General features: G+C 39.1%; 1 protein-coding gene across 1 annotated transcript; it reads left to right on the top strand.

Annotated features, from left to right (window-relative positions):
- Positions 1 to 238: 238 nt before the first annotated feature.
- KLF5 (KLF transcription factor 5) lies at positions 239 to 18517 on the top strand. The gene is made up of 4 exons (XM_039473351.2): positions 239 to 843; positions 3114 to 3987; positions 5081 to 5140; positions 16698 to 18517. Exons 1-4 carry the CDS (start codon positions 583 to 585, stop codon positions 16874 to 16876), a joined length of 1374 nt encoding a protein of 457 aa, XP_039329285.1. The 5' UTR covers positions 239 to 582; the 3' UTR covers positions 16877 to 18517.
- The last annotated feature ends 454 nt before the right edge of the window (positions 18518 to 18971 follow it).

The raw sequence follows: 18971 nt of genomic DNA, 5'->3' as shown, positions 1-18971 counted from the left end.
TCCGCCAGCCCAATCTGTCAGAGAAGTTGTGTACAAACTGCGCGGCGGCCCTGCGCGCGAAGCTCCTGGCCCAAGAGGGGTGCGGTCGGGCCGGTGGAGGCGGGGCCCCGGCTGCCTCTCTCCCTGCTTATAGGCCGGTCCCTTTGCCTGTCCGGCCTCGGGGCCTCGGGATTCGCGGTGGCACTGCCAATCAGGCGAGTGCGCCCCGCCCCCCCGGAGTTGGGTGAAATAGAGGCGGGCGTCAAGTGTCAGTAGTCGCGGGGCAGGTACGCACGCTCGCAGCTTTCTCGCGGAGGTCGGCACTGGCAGTGGCGGGAGCGGGCTCCGGAGAGCTTGAGAGCGCGGTGGGGCGGGGCGGGAGAAAGTGGCCGCCGGGAGGACGTTGGCGTTTACGTGTGGCAGCGGAAGAGTTTTGCTTTTGGTGCGCGCCTTCGAAAACTGTGCCTGCCGCTGACTGAGGGGTCCGCCCGAAACCTCCCCTCCTCCGCCCGCAGCCCAGCGCCGAGCTCGCTGGCCCGAGCCAGCGTGGGCGACGTGGGAAGTGCGCCCGACCCGCGCCCGGAGCCGCGCCCCCGAGTGCCCATGGCTACGCGGGTGCTGAGCATGAGCGCCCGCCTGGGACCCGTGCCCCAGCCGCCGGCGCCGCAGGACGAGCCCGTGTTCGCCCAGCTCAAGCCAGTGCTGGGCGCCGCGAACCCGGCCCGCGACGCGGCGCTCTTCCCCGGCGAGGAGCTGAAGCACCCGCACCACCGCCCGCAGGCGCAGCCCGCGCCCCCGCAGGCCCCACAGCCGGCCCAGCAGCCCGCAGCCGCTCCGCGGCTGCCTCCCGAGGAGCTGGTCCAGGTAGGAAGAGCCGCTCCCCTCCCAGCACTGCACTCCCGGGCTCGGGCGTGTCCCGCCGCTGCGACGGGCGGGCGACAGGGGCCGCTCCAAGCTGGGGCGTGCGTCGGGGCGCACCGGAGCCGGTGCTGGGGAGGCAGACCCCCCCTGCCCGCCTGGCCGGGGCCCCGCGTTTCGCGGAGAGTAATTGGGACTCCGGGGGTGGGGAGGGGCCAGGCAGAATGTGCCCCGGCTGGTCGTCCTGGGAGAGATCAGAGGGAGGAGAACTGGGTGCTCACGCGCACCTTAGTTGTTTTTCTTACACTTGAGGGATGAAACCTTGTACCTTACGCTCAGTTTTACTTAAATTACGCCTTCGCCTTTACCGCTCTCCAATGCCAAGGAACTGGAGCCCCCCCACCCCCCATCGTCTCGGGTTAAGTAGAAACGCAAATTGGGGTGCTGGGGAGAGGTTCCCCAAGGTTTCATACCCTGTGGCTAAACCTGCTTGTAGAAGGGATCGCGGGCAGCGTTTGGAAAATGAGAGGAAAGCTAAGGTGGTGTTGGAGCGCTTATTTTTCCTTTAAACAAAAAAAATACCGGGGTGTTGTTTTCTTCGTGTGCGCCTAAATTTCCTCCCGGGGCTGCGTTGAAAGCTGGCAGTTGGCTTTTACACTTGCCCAGCAGCCGAATTAGAGCCACCGCCTGTTTCTTTCGCCCACGCAGGGAGTCATATAGCCCAGAAAAAACTTCCCGGGACTTTTAGCCTGTCCCAAGGAAAAAAAAATTGGAAACATACCCACATGCAAACAGCTGGAAGAGCTAAAATCAGAAACCACTAACCGCCGCGGGAGCGCAGTGCACGAAAGGTTTTAGTTCAGTTTATTTCAAGACACTTCATTTAGTAGCCCTTTGGCATATCGTGTATTTGCTACCGAGCGCCTACTCAGTGGGGTCTGCCAGGGTCCTGCTGTGAGAGGGCAGTGGCGTTTGTCAGAGATGTGACTCACATGATGAGAGCGTTATTTTTTATTTTTAAGTGGTGTCTATCCGGGAAACCCCGTCCGCATCCACACCAAGGTCCGAGATTAAACGCTTTTGAAATGTAGTAGTTACAGAAAATGCCTGTTTTATTTACCGATTAAGGTGCCACAGCTAATAGTTCTTCTATGCGCCATTCCATCTAGTTGGTTTTCGTATCTTTCGAAATTTCCTTTTCAGTGTTAAAAAATGTAAGCTTAAGTTATACTAGGAGAGAAGATAGCTGGAAAAGGGTTGAGATGACTTGTTAGAAGCTGCTTCATAGCCTAGAAAAGAGATCGCTGTTTGAAAAGTATTTGGTTATTTCTATTTGACAATTTTCTGCTCTAGAGGCACCAAGAAGATAAGGGATGACTGAGCTTTTTACAGAGTAGGGGGGAATGTAGCATTGGCCCACTGAGAAGGACATGATAAATGTTTTGCTGATGACTGTGCTAGGTATACAGCAGCCTCCCCACCCACTGGCAGCACTCTACCAAGGGAGTGATTTTCCCCTAGGTAATTAAAGATCTGTTTTAGATAGGGATATGAATAGGAACATTTCATTGTCATATTAACCAATTACAGGATCTGCTGATTAAAATCAACATTTAGATCAAATATTGAATGTGAAATTGTTTTGTCTCAGTGGATGCAAGGTTTTGCTTAGAATATTGTATTTAATTTCCCATTGAACTGTAAACAGGAAAAGACGCTGAAATAGCCAAATAATTTTTTTTAAATATTTGATACTTTGGAAGTATCTAGCCAAGCAAAGAAACCTTTGCAATAGTTAAAAGATTTGCATTTTTTCTTTCTTTTTTTTTTTTTTTTTTAGAAACATGATTTTTAGTGTTTACGACTTAAACAGAATTGAAGCAGTTTGGCAACATTTCAATACTGTACTGTACTCTATTTGCAAACTTAACTGTGTAATGGGGCAGGGAATCCTGCTTGTACAGGGGTGATACCTTGTTATTGCATCAGAAAGGAATGTTTTCAGTTTGCTTTCTTTTTTTTTCTTGATTTGCGTCTTTCACTTCTGAGGTGATTGGAGGAGCAGTTTTACCAGTTACACAGTTTCATAAGGTTTTGGTCAACCAATTATATTACATAATTGATAAAATAAGCCCGATATGTTTATAAGCAACACTGAGAAGTTTGCCCTAGTACCTCACATAGGGATTGGGAGAATTCTTAGTAGGCGCCGATTGTCGGTCCTGACACGGTGCATCAGGTGGATTATGCATGTTTGTATCTCTTCTCTTTTTTAGACAAGATGTGAAATGGAGAAGTATCTGACACCTCAGCTTCCTCCAGTTCCTATAATTCCAGAGCATAAAAAGTATAGACGAGACAGTGCCTCAGTCGTAGACCAGTTCTTCACTGACACTGAAGGGTTACCTTACAGTATCAACATGAACGTGTTCCTCCCTGACATCACTCACCTGAGAACTGGCCTCTACAAATCCCAGAGACCCTGCGTCACACACATCAAGACAGAACCTGTTGCCATTTTCAGCCACCAGAGTGAAACGACTGCCCCTCCTCCGGCCCCGACCCAGGCCCTCCCTGAGTTCACCAGTATATTCAGCTCACACCAGACCGCAGCTCCAGACGTGAACAATATTTTCATCAAACAAGAACTTCCTACACCAGATCTTCATCTTTCTGTCCCTCCCCAGCAGGGCCACCTGTACCAGCTACTGAATACACCGGATCTAGATATGCCCAGTTCTACAAACCAGACAGCAGCAATGGACACTCTTAATGTTTCTATGTCAGCTGCCATGGCAGGCCTTAACACACACACCTCTGCTGTTCCGCAGACTGCAGTGAAACAGTTCCAGGCCATGCCCCCTTGCACATACACAATGCCAAGTCAGTTTCTTCCACAGCAGGCCACTTACTTTCCCCCGTCACCACCAAGCTCAGAGCCTGGAAGTCCAGATAGACAAGCAGAGATGCTCCAGAATTTAACCCCACCGCCATCCTATGCTGCTACAATTGCTTCTAAACTGGCAATTCACAATCCAAATTTACCCACCACCCTGCCAGTTAACTCACAAAACATCCAACCTGTCAGATACAATAGAAGGAGTAACCCTGATTTGGAGAAACGACGCATTCACTACTGCGATTACCCTGGTATGTGCTCTTTACCTGGTTGAAGCGACAGTGAGAGAGAGAGAGAGAGTGTGTGTGTGTGCGTGCGCGAGTGTGCGTGTGCATGCACGCGCGCGCATACATCCTTTTCAACCTCATAGCTTTAAATTTACATAGCTAAGTTGTACTTGACAGTAAAAAAATTACCTACTTTTTTTTTTTTTAATATCCATCTCTGCTTTTCTTTGGTATGTAAACAAGTTAGTTGTTAATAAGTGTATTTGTTAAATAAGTGTATTTTATGCACCAAAAACTTGGCTAGAATATTCTGGAAAAAATTCCCTTGGACTTTTTAATGTTAAAAGAGATTTTAATTTCTGATATATATCATTTAGAGTTAGGCCAGAGTTACTTTAAAATGGCAGTCGCATAAATTGCAGGGTTTAATTCTAAATTAAGTGCCCCAGAAAGAGATCAAGTAGGGTAGGGGAAAATAAGGATTAATAATGAAGTGGAGGTTGTAGCCAGCTAGCCTGATGGAGGTACATTAGGCTACAGGATAGATTTAAGAATGGCTTTGATGGCATATGAGCATATGCTCAGTTTTGAATGAGATATGTCACTCAAAGTATAAATTGATGCCGGCACATGGAATATATCTACAAGTTGCTGGGAAAAGCTAGTTTATAATTAATACATTGCAAAATGTATTGACTCTGATACATGATATGGCATGATGTGCTAAATGAAAAAAACGAAGTGTGGGAGTATAGAAAATTACAGTCATCTTGGATAATGGCTTAGCACTGTCAGCTCTAGAGCCATTAAAAATTTTTAAAAAACATATAGTAGCTCTTAAATTACTGAAGTACAGCACCTACTTGATTATAAACACACATTTTCCATTTGGCTTGGTTATCTGTATTCTTTCCTCTTAAAGTGATACATAAAACAAATCATTTTATGCCTTTAATAAGGTAATGGGGGGAGGGCTCTCTTTTAAAACTGAAGCTTCAAATAATCTCATCTACCATGAGAGATTTCTTCTTTAAAGCCAGATTTTAAACACTGAATCATCAAATGTAAAGATTTCAAAAGGAACTCCAAAATGACATGCTGTTCTCCTTTATTTCAGGTTGCACAAAAGTTTATACAAAGTCTTCTCATTTAAAAGCTCACCTGAGGACTCACACTGGTATGTAATTTTCTTGTTAATTCTGTGAGTTGTGTAAATAGTGTAAGTGGTATTCATCCTTTTAAAAGCCAACACGTGTTTGATCTCTTCTTTCTTCTGTAAACTTTTTTTTTTTTTTTTATTAGCCTACTTTTTCAGCATGGGCTTGGCTCAGAATTCAGTTCCATGAAAAATCTGGTTCCAGGAAGGCCAGTGATGTTCCCTCACTAAGGCCTTCTTGCCCTGTCACCACTCATAGAATTGATTACCCAAAAATGTAAACAACGATGTTTACTAATGGATTTTTAAACTTATAATGGCAGTGTTTTGAAGAAAGAAAAAAAAAAAAACCTCATTTTCTTCCATAGCAAATAAATTTGCTTTGAGAAAGCCATTTTAAACTCTTAAAAACTTTCCCATTTAGCGTGTACAGCATAATCGCTGAAAACGTTATCTTTAGTTTCACCTCTAGGTTAAAATATCTGTGTTTAGTATGTTTTCTGTGTTTGATGAAAGGTAGGGCTGAAATTGCAGAGTGTTAAAATCAGGTGGTCAGAAATGGGTTACAAGCCCCAGCCCAAACCTGCCGTGTTTGAGAGACTGCATCTTTATTCTAGCTTATATTTTATTCTTGTTTACATGTGGTTTTAAGTTTACCCCTCTACTTTTGTTTTTGCTTTGTTAAATCTATAGCAATCACTTTTTTTTTAATTTTTTTTTTTTTGAGACGGAGTCTTGCTCTGTCACCAGGCTGGAGTGCAGTGGTGCTAACTGCAACCTCCACCTCCCGGGTTTAAGCCATTCTCCTGCCTCAACCTCCCTAGTAGCTGGGATTACAGCCCACCACCACAGTCAATCAGCTAATTTTTGTATTTTTGGTAGAGATGGGGTTTCACTGTGTTGGCCAGGATGGTCTCGATCTCCTGGCATTGTGATCCACCTGCCTCCCATCCTGGGATTATAGGCGTGAGCCACTGCACGCCCGGCCAGAAATTTTAAGAGCTTTTAAATTTTAAAACTACATCAGAACCCATTTTAAGATGAAACGAGGTGGCATACTTTGAAGGCCCCCAAATACTCCAAATATTTTTAAATATATAGATGGTTACTATTTGTGATTTTCTTAAAAGAGCAGCCCTAAAGGAAAGAACTTATATAAAGTGATTGTGTTTTTTTCCCCTCAATAAATACAGCCTTACCTAAAGTTCAGAGAATAAGTTTGCTAATAAAAGCAATGACCTAGCAAAATGTATTATTCCATCATTGCTATGGAAACCAAAGTATTCAACAGTTCTTTGAATGGGTTGTTGGATTAGTATGAGGACTTGAATCTCCCCAGGCTAGATGTTACTATGGAAATTGAGTTTTGATAAATGAAGTAGTTATCTCTAACTGCTGCATTAAAAAGTAAAAGCCTTTGAACAAAGGTCAGTGCTGAGATGGAGCCCTAAGAGGAATATGGTTGCAGACATTTTGTATGCATGTTAGGAAGCATTGCTTGATATCCCAGTGATAAACAGTACCTATTAAAATCTGATGACAGTGTGGTAGATTCCAGGGCTTTTTGAGAAACTGCTTGTAAAGAAAAGACATCTTATGTTTTGATCTATGAAGTAAGTGGCTGTTTTGGCCTGAGGTTTTTGCATAGAGACAAACTGATTACATAAAAGGAAAGATCCTTCATAAGCAGCCCAAGGTAGAAATTTTTATAAACACAAATGAATTAAGCATGTAATAAAAACTACAACGTAAAGTTTTCAGAATGCAAATGACAAGTGCCAGGAAAATATTCCATATAGAAATACAGAATATAAATGGAAATATAAAGACATTTGAACTATTGTTTTTTTCTCTGGTGGAAGTCCTTGAAACAGAGATAGGAGGGAAGGAATACATTTTCATGAGGTTAAAGTCTCCTAATAAAAGAGCACAATTGCATATAACGATGTAATCAACTACTTATTGCAGGGATGTAGTCAAACCCATATCTGAATAGCCTTTCAACCCCTCTCAGGGTTTAGTGCCCTGAATGCTTATACTTGCGATTCAGGAACTTGACCTGCTGGCAAATACATTTAATTGTGGCTTGTCTTAACAATGCTTGTACTAATAAAAACAGACTAAAAAGAAGACTGAGGCCTGGTTTGGGTCACTTGCATCAACTTTTTCACCTGACCATAAACATTGTGGCCTTCAACATTTAATGAATGAGCACATGTAATCCAGTTTAATAAAGTTTTGTTTGATAGTCTTTCAAATGCCTTGGGGAGGGTTTGTAGCAGACTTGTTCATCTGGCTAAACCTGTTCTTGGGTAATCATAGAGCATTGAGGTTGTTTTCTCCGCATTTCTCATTTCTAGACAATGCCTTTTAAAATTACCTGTGCTCTCATTGCATCCTCCCTACCCCACCTGCCCGTTGTTTTTAAATGAATGTATCTGAAGCCAGCAAAGGTGTTTTTTTTTTTTTTTTCTTCTTCCCTTTAAGGCCCAGGTAGATGAAACAGTTTTTCTAAATTATTTCTCTTATGTAATTTTTTTTTTTTTTTTTTTTTTTTTTTTTTGGTTTTCTGTCTTCTTCCTCCTCCTCGGACCATTTGTCAGGGGGCTTTAAAAACCACACAACAGTGTTGCTCTTGTATTTGATGATATAAAATAACTCTTTAAATGATTGCAGTTTTACAGGCAGAATGCGAAGCACCCTAGCACTTCTTTGGGAAATAATTGTAATTGCTTTAAAATGTCAAGTTACCTTATGTTTTAAAAATAATTTAGGCAATGAAAACAGCCTACATCTGAGTTTCATTACTTACTCTGGATCTTTAGATTGTAAATGCTTCTTTAACTTGGGTTGCAAATTGAATGTAAGCAAATAATAGTCTTAACAAAGCAGAACTTTTTAAGTAATCTGAGATGAAGGGATGTATCAGTTTCTTAAACCAGAAGTATAACATGCAAGTCTTCCAAGTTCATATACTTTGATTTCTTTATCAGGAAATCACATCTAAATAATACAAAGTTCTATCTTTGTGTGATTGGACAATACAGGAAACATAAATTGCTTCTATTCTAGAGAATAATTATATTTTATTACGTACATAATACAGCATAAGGCCTGTAGAAGCACCGCTTATAGATATGGATGTTTGCATGTGTTATTTGTAATGTGTGTGTGTATACGTTTATCATGCCTTTGATGAGAAGTAATTATGGCTGCTTCTAGGCCACAATGTCAATGACTGGTATATTTCCAATTCAAAATGTACTTTTAACAGCATTTAAATGAATATTCTACTGAAATTTTACATGCCTTATGATGTCTACAAGGGGCAGAACACATTGCCATCATCTAAAGTTGCACCTCAAGTACCTTTAGTCTTTATAAATCAACATGACTGATAAACTATCTATTGCAACCAATATCATATGCTCACATACCTTACCCTTTTTTCTTTAATCTCATAATGAAGATTTAAAATAATGTTTAAGTGCAAAGGTTTGAGGCCAAAAAAAGTTAGTATCAATAGGAAAAACTATTGACTATCTTCAAACCAAAATTTGAAGAAATTTAAAAAGTTCTTTGTGGAGAAAAAGTTTTGAAAAAGTAAACCATGGACTCAACACAGATGTTTAAAGTCCTAGTGGTTCTCTTCACTTGCGTGGATGTGCATTTAACCTTAGAGAATATGCTAAAGCTGTTGGAAAATCAGGGTACAGTAACATTTCTAGATTTTTTTTTCCAGCTTCAGCTATCTGGAACAGGGCAGGAAATTAGCATTTGTACAAAGAAAGCCTTTGAGCAACACACACACCTGGCTCAAGTATTCCTCAGACCTAGACTCCATGCATTGGCTATTCTGTGTGTACTAAATGATTCCAGAATGGTTTACTGGAGATTTACAATGGAAAAGGACAATTTGAAACACGCCCATAAGAGAAAATGGAAACAGTGTACAAATAACATAGGACCACGAAATGGACTCTGAGTAAAGCACTGTGTTCAAGATTCCCTGTTTAGAAAAGATTTCCACATTAAGTCCTGGAAAGGTTTTTAGTAGAAACCTAGTTGTAAAGGGGGTGCATTCCCATTTTCTGCCTTACTGTCTTATGCAGAACACTTTATTGCCTACTGGCATGTATAGTAAGATGTTATTAGGGATACTTTATATAATCTCTGCTTGAGATTTGCTGCTGAGTATATTTTCAATTTGCGTACTAAAAAATCCTTAGGTATGAACTTCTTTTCTAGGGCCGTGCTGTAATTAATTCTAACACGTTGGGAGGCCGAAGTGGGCAGATCACCTGCATTCAGGGGTTCAAGTCCAGCCTGGCCAACATGGCAGAACCCCGTCTCTACTAAAAATACAAAAATTAGCTGGGCATAGTGGCACATGCCTGTAGTCTCAGCTATTCAGGAGGCTGAGGCAAGAGACTTGATTGAACCCAGGAGGCAGAGGTTGCAGTGAGCAGAGATTGTGCCACTGCACTCCAGCCTGGGCAACAGAGACTTCGTCTCAAAAAAAAAAAAAAATTCTCTAGGTTTTCGTTCCAAAGTCATTTTTCATAGAATATATTAAATATAGCTTTTGATTGTAAAATCTTGATAATATTGACAATAAAGATATTTTCCTTGTAGGTACTTACTAAAGGAACATTCCGTGTTCTGAAATAACTCTTTTTGTGGAACTGTAGAAAAAGGGCAAAAGGCTTTTTAGGAAAACTTGTATGCAAAGGCTTTTCACTTTGGGCCTTTAATGGATGGAGATCATACAATGTGTATCTAGAGATAGATCAATAGTGGTTAAATGTGTAACCTGTTTTATTGGTAGAGGTAACACAGGCAAAAATTTTTTTGCAGGATGAGATTTAGGACTCTGGTTTTTTTGAGTTTCTATTTGAAAACGATTTCAGAATTATCATTTAGCCTTTAGTATTAGATTTTATTAAACATTCTTTTCATTTTTAATTTTTTTCATTTGCAGCTTTGAAATTTATATTCTGTATTGATAATTTTAATAGAGGAAAAAAAGTATTTTTTAAAAAACTAGTAGCTTAAGAGACTTGCTGGTTCAGACCCCAGGAAAGGTATTTATGATCATGAAAGCTTAGAAGCAATTTTTTTTTAATGACTCACTGGGAAGATTAAACTTTGCTTCTAGGACTTGTTCTTTTCATCTGAAAAACATTTACATAGGAAATTGATTAAACATTGTTTAGAGATGATAAAGCTTATCAAAGGTTAAGAAGTATAATTTGATTCAGCAAATATTTTTTACTGGTTTTGTGAAGAATCCAGAGATGAATAATCTCTTCTTGCCCTTTTGTTCTTAACCTAGTGGGAGAAGACCGTTCATAAACAGACTAAATAGAATTGCTGCAGTGGAGATACAAATAATTAGTCTTGAAAATAGAGAGTAGTGTTTTTTTTTTTTTAAAGTAATAATACAGTCGCCAAAGAATTTGGCAGATAATTTTGGTTCTATAGAATGTAGTAGCTGTTGAGGACCTACATTGTTTCTGGTAGGATGAGAAAGATGAGAAATAATGTCCTACTTTAGTAAAAACATCTGCGTAGCAGCATTCCTAGTCTATTAGCCAGTATTATTTATATTCAAGGATCTCTAACAACTCTCATTAAGGATAAGCTACAGTTTTAGAAGTGTACAGTAGGTAACTTTTACCTAAAAATATCTGTACAGAGAACAAATTTCTTTTTGGCTACTTTATGAAGAGGTAAACCTTTATACGAGTTGGGAGGAGACCTACTGGTCAGTGTCACCATGTGAAGTGCAAATTAAAGAGAAGGCGATCTAGAACTCATTTCTTCCTGGGAAAAAATGAAAGTAGAGGATTTTTCTGTTTTGCTTACAAAAAGAAAAGGTGAAATTCCTCATCAACACTTTCTACAGTCAGTGTGAACTCCCATTATAAGAAAATGAATCCAAATGTTGTCTCCTTGCGAGACTGAAGAATTGGTATTTCATTTCATTAACCCTGTTAATGACAGGGATAGTCTTCATAATGTTTGCTGGGAACCCTGAGGAGAAGCAGTAGTTTAGGAGCCCAGAGATCCCTCTGCTAGGTTATAGACTATACGTGTAATCCCTGACATCATGTTCCCACCCATTCCCCCTTTGGGTTTGGAAGATCAGTGCTTTCTGGCCCTGGGAGAAGTCCTCTCGCTGCCTTTGACCTGCAGCGCTAGGGGCTCCAGACGTTTTGGTTTTCCTGATGTCCAGTCCAGTTCTATATAAGAAAATGTGTTTATACAGAGTTTATCCCTGTATAACTTCAGGATGGACAATAATTGAGTCTGGTTATTTTCTCCGAAAAAGGCTCAAAACATGGTTCTCACGTAAATGCGTATTATTAGATCATCCTCAGTGGTCCTGGGCAGGGCAGAGCCAGGCAAAGCCCTGCTGCAGGAAAGGGTCCACAGAAGAAGCAAAAGCTGAGAGCCTCACACAAACCTCTTATGCCTTCCCTCCTTTTCATTAATCAGAATAACTGAGTCGTTTTCAAGATGCATTAGGAAAAGTGGCATTACAGCAGGGATAGAAGATAGTCTCTGCCCTTGAGGAACTTTAAAAGCTAGTTAAGGAGGCAAAATACAACTATTTGAAGCCTTCCTAAACCAATATATGTGCAAGTGCAAATCGATAGCTCAACAGAAATTTCAGTGATGGGGATACAGAGAAGTGGAATGATCTCTCCCGGTCTGTTCAGAGGCTTTCTAGAAGGGATGAGGGATACCGGATTTTAAAGAAAGTCATAAACATGAATTGAGGAGAAAAAGGAATTTATCTTTTGTTTTTTGTTGTTTTTTTCGGCAATCAGCTTCCTTAGCTTGAACGGGCACAATATTGATGGTGTTACTATATCTGGTAAATAATTACATGCATTTATAAATGCTAATAATACTAATCTTTGATATGGACCTTCTGTTTTAAGTATAGAAAGCTGTAACAATGAGTTTTAATAAAAAGGTTTTTGGATGGAAAATTACTGGCATAGATATAAAAATATGAATTAGTGAGCTAAAATCATCCTCCTACTTTATCTCTTTTCTTAGAGATCTAAATCATTTTCCTATGAATTCTTTTAATAAGTGTATCCTATTTTTTTCCCTTTTGATTTTTAGAAGCAACTCTAATAGTCTGTTGCACAGACTAAATTTCGTAAGTCTCAAATAATGGGAAAAATCTAATTATTGAATTGCATACAAATATTTTCCTCTTGAAATAAGAGCTCATTTTGAGCTTCAAGGACTCTTAAGTCCTAAGAGTTTAGATTAGGTTGAAATAATTTATTCTACTTTAAAAGTTTGCATTGTTTAGGTTCCCAGAACAAGATACAGATTTTAAGTTCTTTGAGGCCAGAAACCAAGACTTACTTGTGTTTTGCAAGGCATTTAGTACAGGTTACACCTTCAGTAATAAACAGTGACTTTAATTCTCATGGTATTTTAGTTTTTAATCAGATATTGATTGAATTGTCTTTTAACCACCAAGAAGGAACCGATGTGCAAATTTGCTGCAGTAAACTTTTAAAACATTATCTAAAATAACTATTTTAAGAGAAATATCTCCATCAGTGATTTTTGTTCTTTTGTTAGGAGAATCTGTGTAGAACGTTTTAGGGAAAGGCCTTGGTATGAGTCTATTGAATATGTTCAGCAGAGCAGAGAAACTTCCCATTCCATTGTGATGGGTTCAGAAGTCATTTAAAAATCAGAGAGGGGAAAAAATAATTTTCAGTTTGTTGCTGAAGATTTTAAAAATGACTTACAAATACGTTCCACTAACCCACTGAACACTTAGGGGGAACGGAGCTATCGTTAGGTGATACCTAGGAATTGCCAATACCTGAACAGTGCTTAGGACCCTGCAGGTCCTGGAGGGTGGGTCCCACAGAGGCTGGTTCTGCCAGGTTGTGCCGCTTGTTTCAGATCATCCGGGGTTCGAGGCCTGCCATGAGTCCAATAAGCCGTTCCTTAGCTGACCTTCACAAATGGCTTTAGAATCTGGAAATAAATTTGAACAATATGTATGTGTTCTTAAATCATTCAGAGAGCGTGTATTAATGTTTGCTAATGGAAGATTTAAGTGGGACATTAAGGAAAAGTGGCAGACCAGGCTTCTTAATGTGGAGCTCCTCGTTCTGCTTCTAACTCAAGGGGTTATTGTGAGGAAGCGAGAGAATGAGAAGTACCTCGCTCTGGAGTACGTGCTCCATGGCTGCTGGTGCCTGCTGCCTTCTCCTTTTACCAGTAATGTTTCTGCTTAACATTTTTGTAAAGTATGTTAATGACTTTATCAGCATGGATAGTATGTATGTTTAACTTGAACATAGTTTTCAAAGATTAGAGATTCTAGCAAAATACTCCTGTAATTTAAAAATGGAATGAGAAAACGCATACTTTGAGATAAAGTTGGAGCTTGTTTTCTGTGCTGTACAAACTTGTCACTTCTTTTTGCCTTTGGAAAGTTTCACGTTAACAGCGTGAAAACTTAAAAATACAGTTGATGTTGAAAGAGCTTAACTAAATATTTTAAATTGGTGGTATTGGAAAGAGATTCTGTAAAAATCCAATTAAACTTTTGAAAGCTCTATCCTGTTGAAATACAACTTAAAGGAAGTCAGTTTGGTTTCCCAGAAGTACTGTGCATAGTGTTTCTGGCTGAGGAAGAAAGGCCCACGTCTGCTGTTTGGCCAGAAATTGGGTACCAGCTTCCTCTGCGATGTTGTACTTGAACGGTGTTGACGCTTGAACAAATCCCATAGAAACTGCCCCAAGTGGGGGATAGTTGTCCTTACTTTTATGGTAAGACTTGGCCCCAGTAACTAACGTTCCAGACACTGGTAGTATTCTTGGCTGAATAATCTATAGATGTGCATAAATTAAGAGCAAAACCCCAAATGTTTTAGAAACTTTAATGGCTACTGTATTTCAACCAATCAGTAAAGTAAACTTTAAAAAATACTGGTACAGTTTATTGCTTCATGGCCAATAAAAATAGTGAACAGAAATAGTCTAGTGTCCCTTGTTTCTTATATAAACTCTGAAAATTCAGTTCTACTATTTAATTATTAAATTCAAAAGACTAGAATGATTTCTTTTAAAATTGGGAGCACTATAGGAATTTTTTTCCTTGCCTCAGGCATCAGAAATAACTTTTTCTTTCCATTAAATGACAGTAAAGTATTTAACCAATATGTTTGTTTATGTGACTTAATTTTCACAGGGAACAAAAACTAATACTTTTGTGCAAAATCATTTTTCGTGATCGATTTACATCTACAAATGTGATAGCTCTATTTACTACTGGTGTTAAAATATATCAAACATTTTATGTGACTGCAAGTGACATAACATGATTTATACTTTGTTTTATAGAAGGCTTGAGTGTCTCAGGCTAAATTTCCGGTTAGAATTTATTATTAGGGGAGAAAAAACTTCTAGAATTGAGATGTGCATGTTTAGAGTGGATTGATAGGAACCAAAAAGGGAATTAAAACAAAAAACTGTCTGGGTCAGAGGCAGAGGAGAGAAGAGAGGAAGTATGGCACAACAATCCATAGCATAGGAAATGTAGGTGAAATCTCATGGGGAAAAAAATGGGACCAATTTCATGTGGTCTGTTTTGGCACTTGCTTCTTTGTACCTATGGGATTTTGTCTGAGAGTCAGAGTTGTTATCAGGACAACAAAAATATATTAACCACAAATTGTAGAAATTTTGGTTGGTGAGGACAGGGTCTTTTAAAGTTTAGACTTACTTGGTTAATCCTACAACTTCCTGAACATACACTGCTAAATTAGGCAGAAAGGTTGTGCAGTTTCTGTGTCGTCAGAACAAAACAAGTGTTCAGAGCAACTCTGAGGTTCTTCCCTTTCAGAAGGAAACATTTTTTAAGGGAATTTAAGAGGTAAAAAGTTATCTATATAAAACTCAGCAGTAAGCCAATATACAAATTTATCTCAGAAATTCTTACCAAAAAAAAAAAAAAAACTCAATAAAATTCACAGAAAATTATAACAAAGTAAAGCATAAATGTAGGAACTGCTAGTTAATGCTCACTGAAAGACAAAGTTTTGGGATTTATTCCTCCTGGAATACATGATCTCCCGTAGGCTTAATTCACAAAGAGTGAATTAAGACTACATTTTTTTTTTTTTTTTTTTTTTGAGACAGAGTTTTACTTTTGTTACCCAGGCTGGAGTGCAATGGCGCGATCTCGGCTCACCGCAACCTCCGCCTCCTGGGTTCAGGCAATTCTCCTGCCTCAGTCTCCTGAGTAGCTGGGATTACAGGCACGTGCCACCATGCCCAGCTGATTTTTTGTATTTTTGGTAGAGACGGGGTTTCACCATGTTGACCAGGACGGTCTCCATCTCTTGACCTTGTGATCCACCTGCCTCGGCCTCCCAAAGTGCTGGGATTACAGGCTTGAGCCACCGCGCCCGGCCAAGACTATATTATAAATATTTAGTAGTTTTTAACGTTAAACAGCTGGCAAACTTTGGCGAGCATTAAGAATAATATGCATTACAGAATGGGAAGAACGAACATACCAACTCACTAATCAAGGGAAGACAACTGTGAAAGAATGGAATGGGCGGGTTGAATGATTTCAGACTTTTGGATGTGTATTACACATGAGCTCCATGAGGCCAGCCGTTTTTATTTTGTTAACTGTTGTATCACAAGCATTTGGGATGGTTCCTGGAGCCTATAATAGATGCTCGGCAAATTGTTTATGGAATGAATTTTGATAATTTTTTGTGTGCAACACTTAAGAAGAAAAACTAAATACAAGTCAACAAATGTCACAGTTACAGTTTTTTCATGATTTTTTTTTTAACCAATGTGAAGTTATCAGTACCAGATTGTTCTGCTTCAGTTTGCAAAACAAGGGTATGAAAGTGTGTGTGTGTGAATCTCAAAGAGTGAATGCTCTAATAGTTCATTTGGGAGGCTTTGTGTTCAAGTGAACTGATTTATGAGTTGCAAGCTTCAGTCTGGCTAATTTAGAAACATCTAGGACCAGTTTCTGGTTAAGCAATTGTGTGGTACATGAAATTCATTGTATAGGTGATTCGTGAAACAGCTTCTGAATTTTTCTTTCCTCACCCACCTTACAGCCGTCAGTCCTATAATAATTTAATTTTGGTTTGTTGGTATAGAGACCGTATTTGCACGATAATGATAAAGCCACTTAAGCTCATCTAGTCATTTCCTGGATTTATGTGTAGGAGTACATAAAAATAAGGGCACTGATTCATTTTGCATTTGCCTGAAATTGCTATTCTTCAGTTGTTCAAAGGTACACAATGTGCTTTTTTCTTTATAAGGTAAAAAAAAAAAATACTTGGAGGTTATAAGAAATAAGCCTTAACTAGCTTACTCTGAGGGGCTTTGATACCGTAAATACCGTATTTGCTCATAATGGAATTCATGAGCTTTCCTTCCTTCGCTTGGCCAAGATTCTTTTTTTCTTTGAAATTCCTTCTCTGGTGTTATCTAGGATGTTTGCATTACAAGCAGGTCACCTCACCTCCTTTGTTTGTTGTCACAGGTGAAAAGCCATACAAGTGCACCTGGGAAGGCTGCGACTGGAGGTTTGCGCGATCTGATGAGCTGACCCGCCACTACCGGAAGCACACGGGGGCCAAGCCCTTCCAGTGCGGGGTGTGCAACCGCAGCTTCTCACGCTCCGACCACCTGGCCCTGCACATGAAGAGGCACCAGAACTGAGCACTGCCTGTGCCACCCGTCCCAGGTCCACTGGGTTCCCTTTGAAACGAAAAACCTAACTGTTCCTATAAAAAAAAAAAAGAGAGAGAAAACAACAAAAACTGGAAATGTATATTTTGTATATTTGAGAAAACAGGGAATACATTGTATTAATACCAAAGTGTTTGGTCATTGTCAGAATCTGGAATGCTTGCTGTAATGTATATGGCTTTACTCAAGCAGATCTCATCTCATGACAGGCAGCCACATCTCAACATGGGTAAGGGGTGGGGGTGGAGGGGAGTGTGTGCAGCGTTTTTACTTAGGCACCATCATTTAATGTGACAGTGTTCAGTAAACAAATCAGTTGGCAGGCACCGAAAGAAGGATGGATTGTATGTCAAGATTTTACTTGGCATTGAGTAGGTTTTTTTCAATATTCGATAATTCCTTAGAGGTATTGCCAGGTATACCTGGCAATTCACAAATAGCCATTGAACAAATGTGTGGGTTTTTAAAAAATATATATATATGAGTTGCCTATATTTGCTATTCAAAATTTTGTAAATATGCAAATCAGCTTTATAGGTTTATTACAAGTTTTTTAGGATTCTTTTGGGGAAAGTCATAATTCTTTTGAAAGTAACCATGAATACGCTTACAGTTAGAATTTGTGGTAAGATACCTCTCAACATTACCAAATTCATTTCTTTAGGGAGAAGGAATAATCATTCAAATGAACTTTAATAAAGCAAAATTCATGCACTGATTAAAATAGGATTATTTTAAATACAAAAGGCATTTTATATGAATTATAAACTGAAGAGCTTAAAGATAGTTACAAAATACAAAAGTTCAACCTCCTACAATAAGCTAAATGCAGTGTCATTTTTAAAAAGGACTTAGGATGAAGTTTTCGCATATGACAATGTTGCATTTATGATGCAGTTTCATGTACCGAAATGTTGAATTTATGATGCAGTTTTCATATATCGAGATGTTCGCTCGTGCAGTACTGTTGGTTAAATGACAATTTATGTGGACTTTGCATGTAATATACAGTGAGACACAGTAATTTTATCTAAATTACAGTGCAGTTCAGCTAATCTATTGTTAATACTGACTCAGTATCTGCCTTCAAATATAAATGATATGTTGAAAACTTAACGAAGCAAGTGCTACATATATGCAATATAAAATAGTAATGTGATGCTGATGCTGTTAACCAAAGGGCAGAATAAATAAGCAAAATGCCAAAAGGGGTCTTAATTGAAATGAAAATTTAATTTTGTTTTAAAAATATTGTTTATCTTTATTTATTTTGTGGTAATATAGGAAGTTTTTTTAGAAGACAATTTTCATAACTTGATAAATTATAGTTTTGTTTGTTAGAAAAGTTGCTCTTAAAATGTGTAAATAGATGACAAACGATGTAAATAATTTTGTAAGAGGCTTCAAAATGTTTATACGTGGAAACATACCTACATGAAAAGCATAAATCGGTTGCTGTTTTGCTTCTTTTTCCTTCTTATTTTTGTATTGTGGTCATTTCCTATGCAAATAATGGAGCAAACAGCTGTATAATTGTAGAATTTTTTGAGAGAATGAGATGTTTATATATTAACGACAATTTTTTTTGAAAAATAAAAAGTGCCTAAAAGATGTATGTTGTGCTTTTCTTCTTTACCTGCAATAAAGGGTCGGATCAGGGCAGTGAGTAAAAAATCAATTCCATACATTCGTAGAAGAGCCACATCGAACCTATACCTACATAAGAGGGGGATTCATTTTTTAAAAATATAATTAGCATAAAGGGAGGCATAATTCATGAATACTTACTTTTCTGGCCACTATATACATAATGCACGAGACCTTCAGCATCCTTAGTTGAAAATACCATAGAGTTAACTTGCATGTGCTAGTCTGGAGATTTTTGTCATCAGAGGCAAAACAAGAATTGGTGTAACACCTCAAATGATTAGAAGTTTAAAAAAAAAGTTTTATTCCACAGCAACAAGTATACCTAGAACCTAGATGATTTTTTTTTTTTTTTTTTTTTTTTTTTTTTTTGGAGACTCTTAAATCACCCAGGCTAGAGTGCAGTGGCATGATCTTG

Source organism: Saimiri boliviensis, chromosome 16 (genome assembly GCF_048565385.1).
Source record: "Saimiri boliviensis isolate mSaiBol1 chromosome 16, mSaiBol1.pri, whole genome shotgun sequence".
Lineage (NCBI taxonomy): Eukaryota > Metazoa > Chordata > Mammalia > Primates > Cebidae > Saimiri > Saimiri boliviensis.
Note: the sequence above shows the minus strand (reverse complement) of the source record. Positions and strands in the feature narration are given on the sequence as shown.

Coding starts and splice junctions, on each gene's coding strand:
- KLF5 (XM_039473351.2), top strand. CDS start 583: ATGGCTACGCGGGTGCTGAGCATGAGCGCCCGCCTGGGACCCGTGCCC. Junction 844..3,113: donor CTCCCGAGGAGCTGGTCCAG/GTAGGAAGAGCC, acceptor TCTCTTTTTTAG/ACAAGATGTGAAATGGAGAA. Junction 3,988..5,080: donor TCACTACTGCGATTACCCTG/GTATGTGCTCTT, acceptor CCTTTATTTCAG/GTTGCACAAAAGTTTATACA.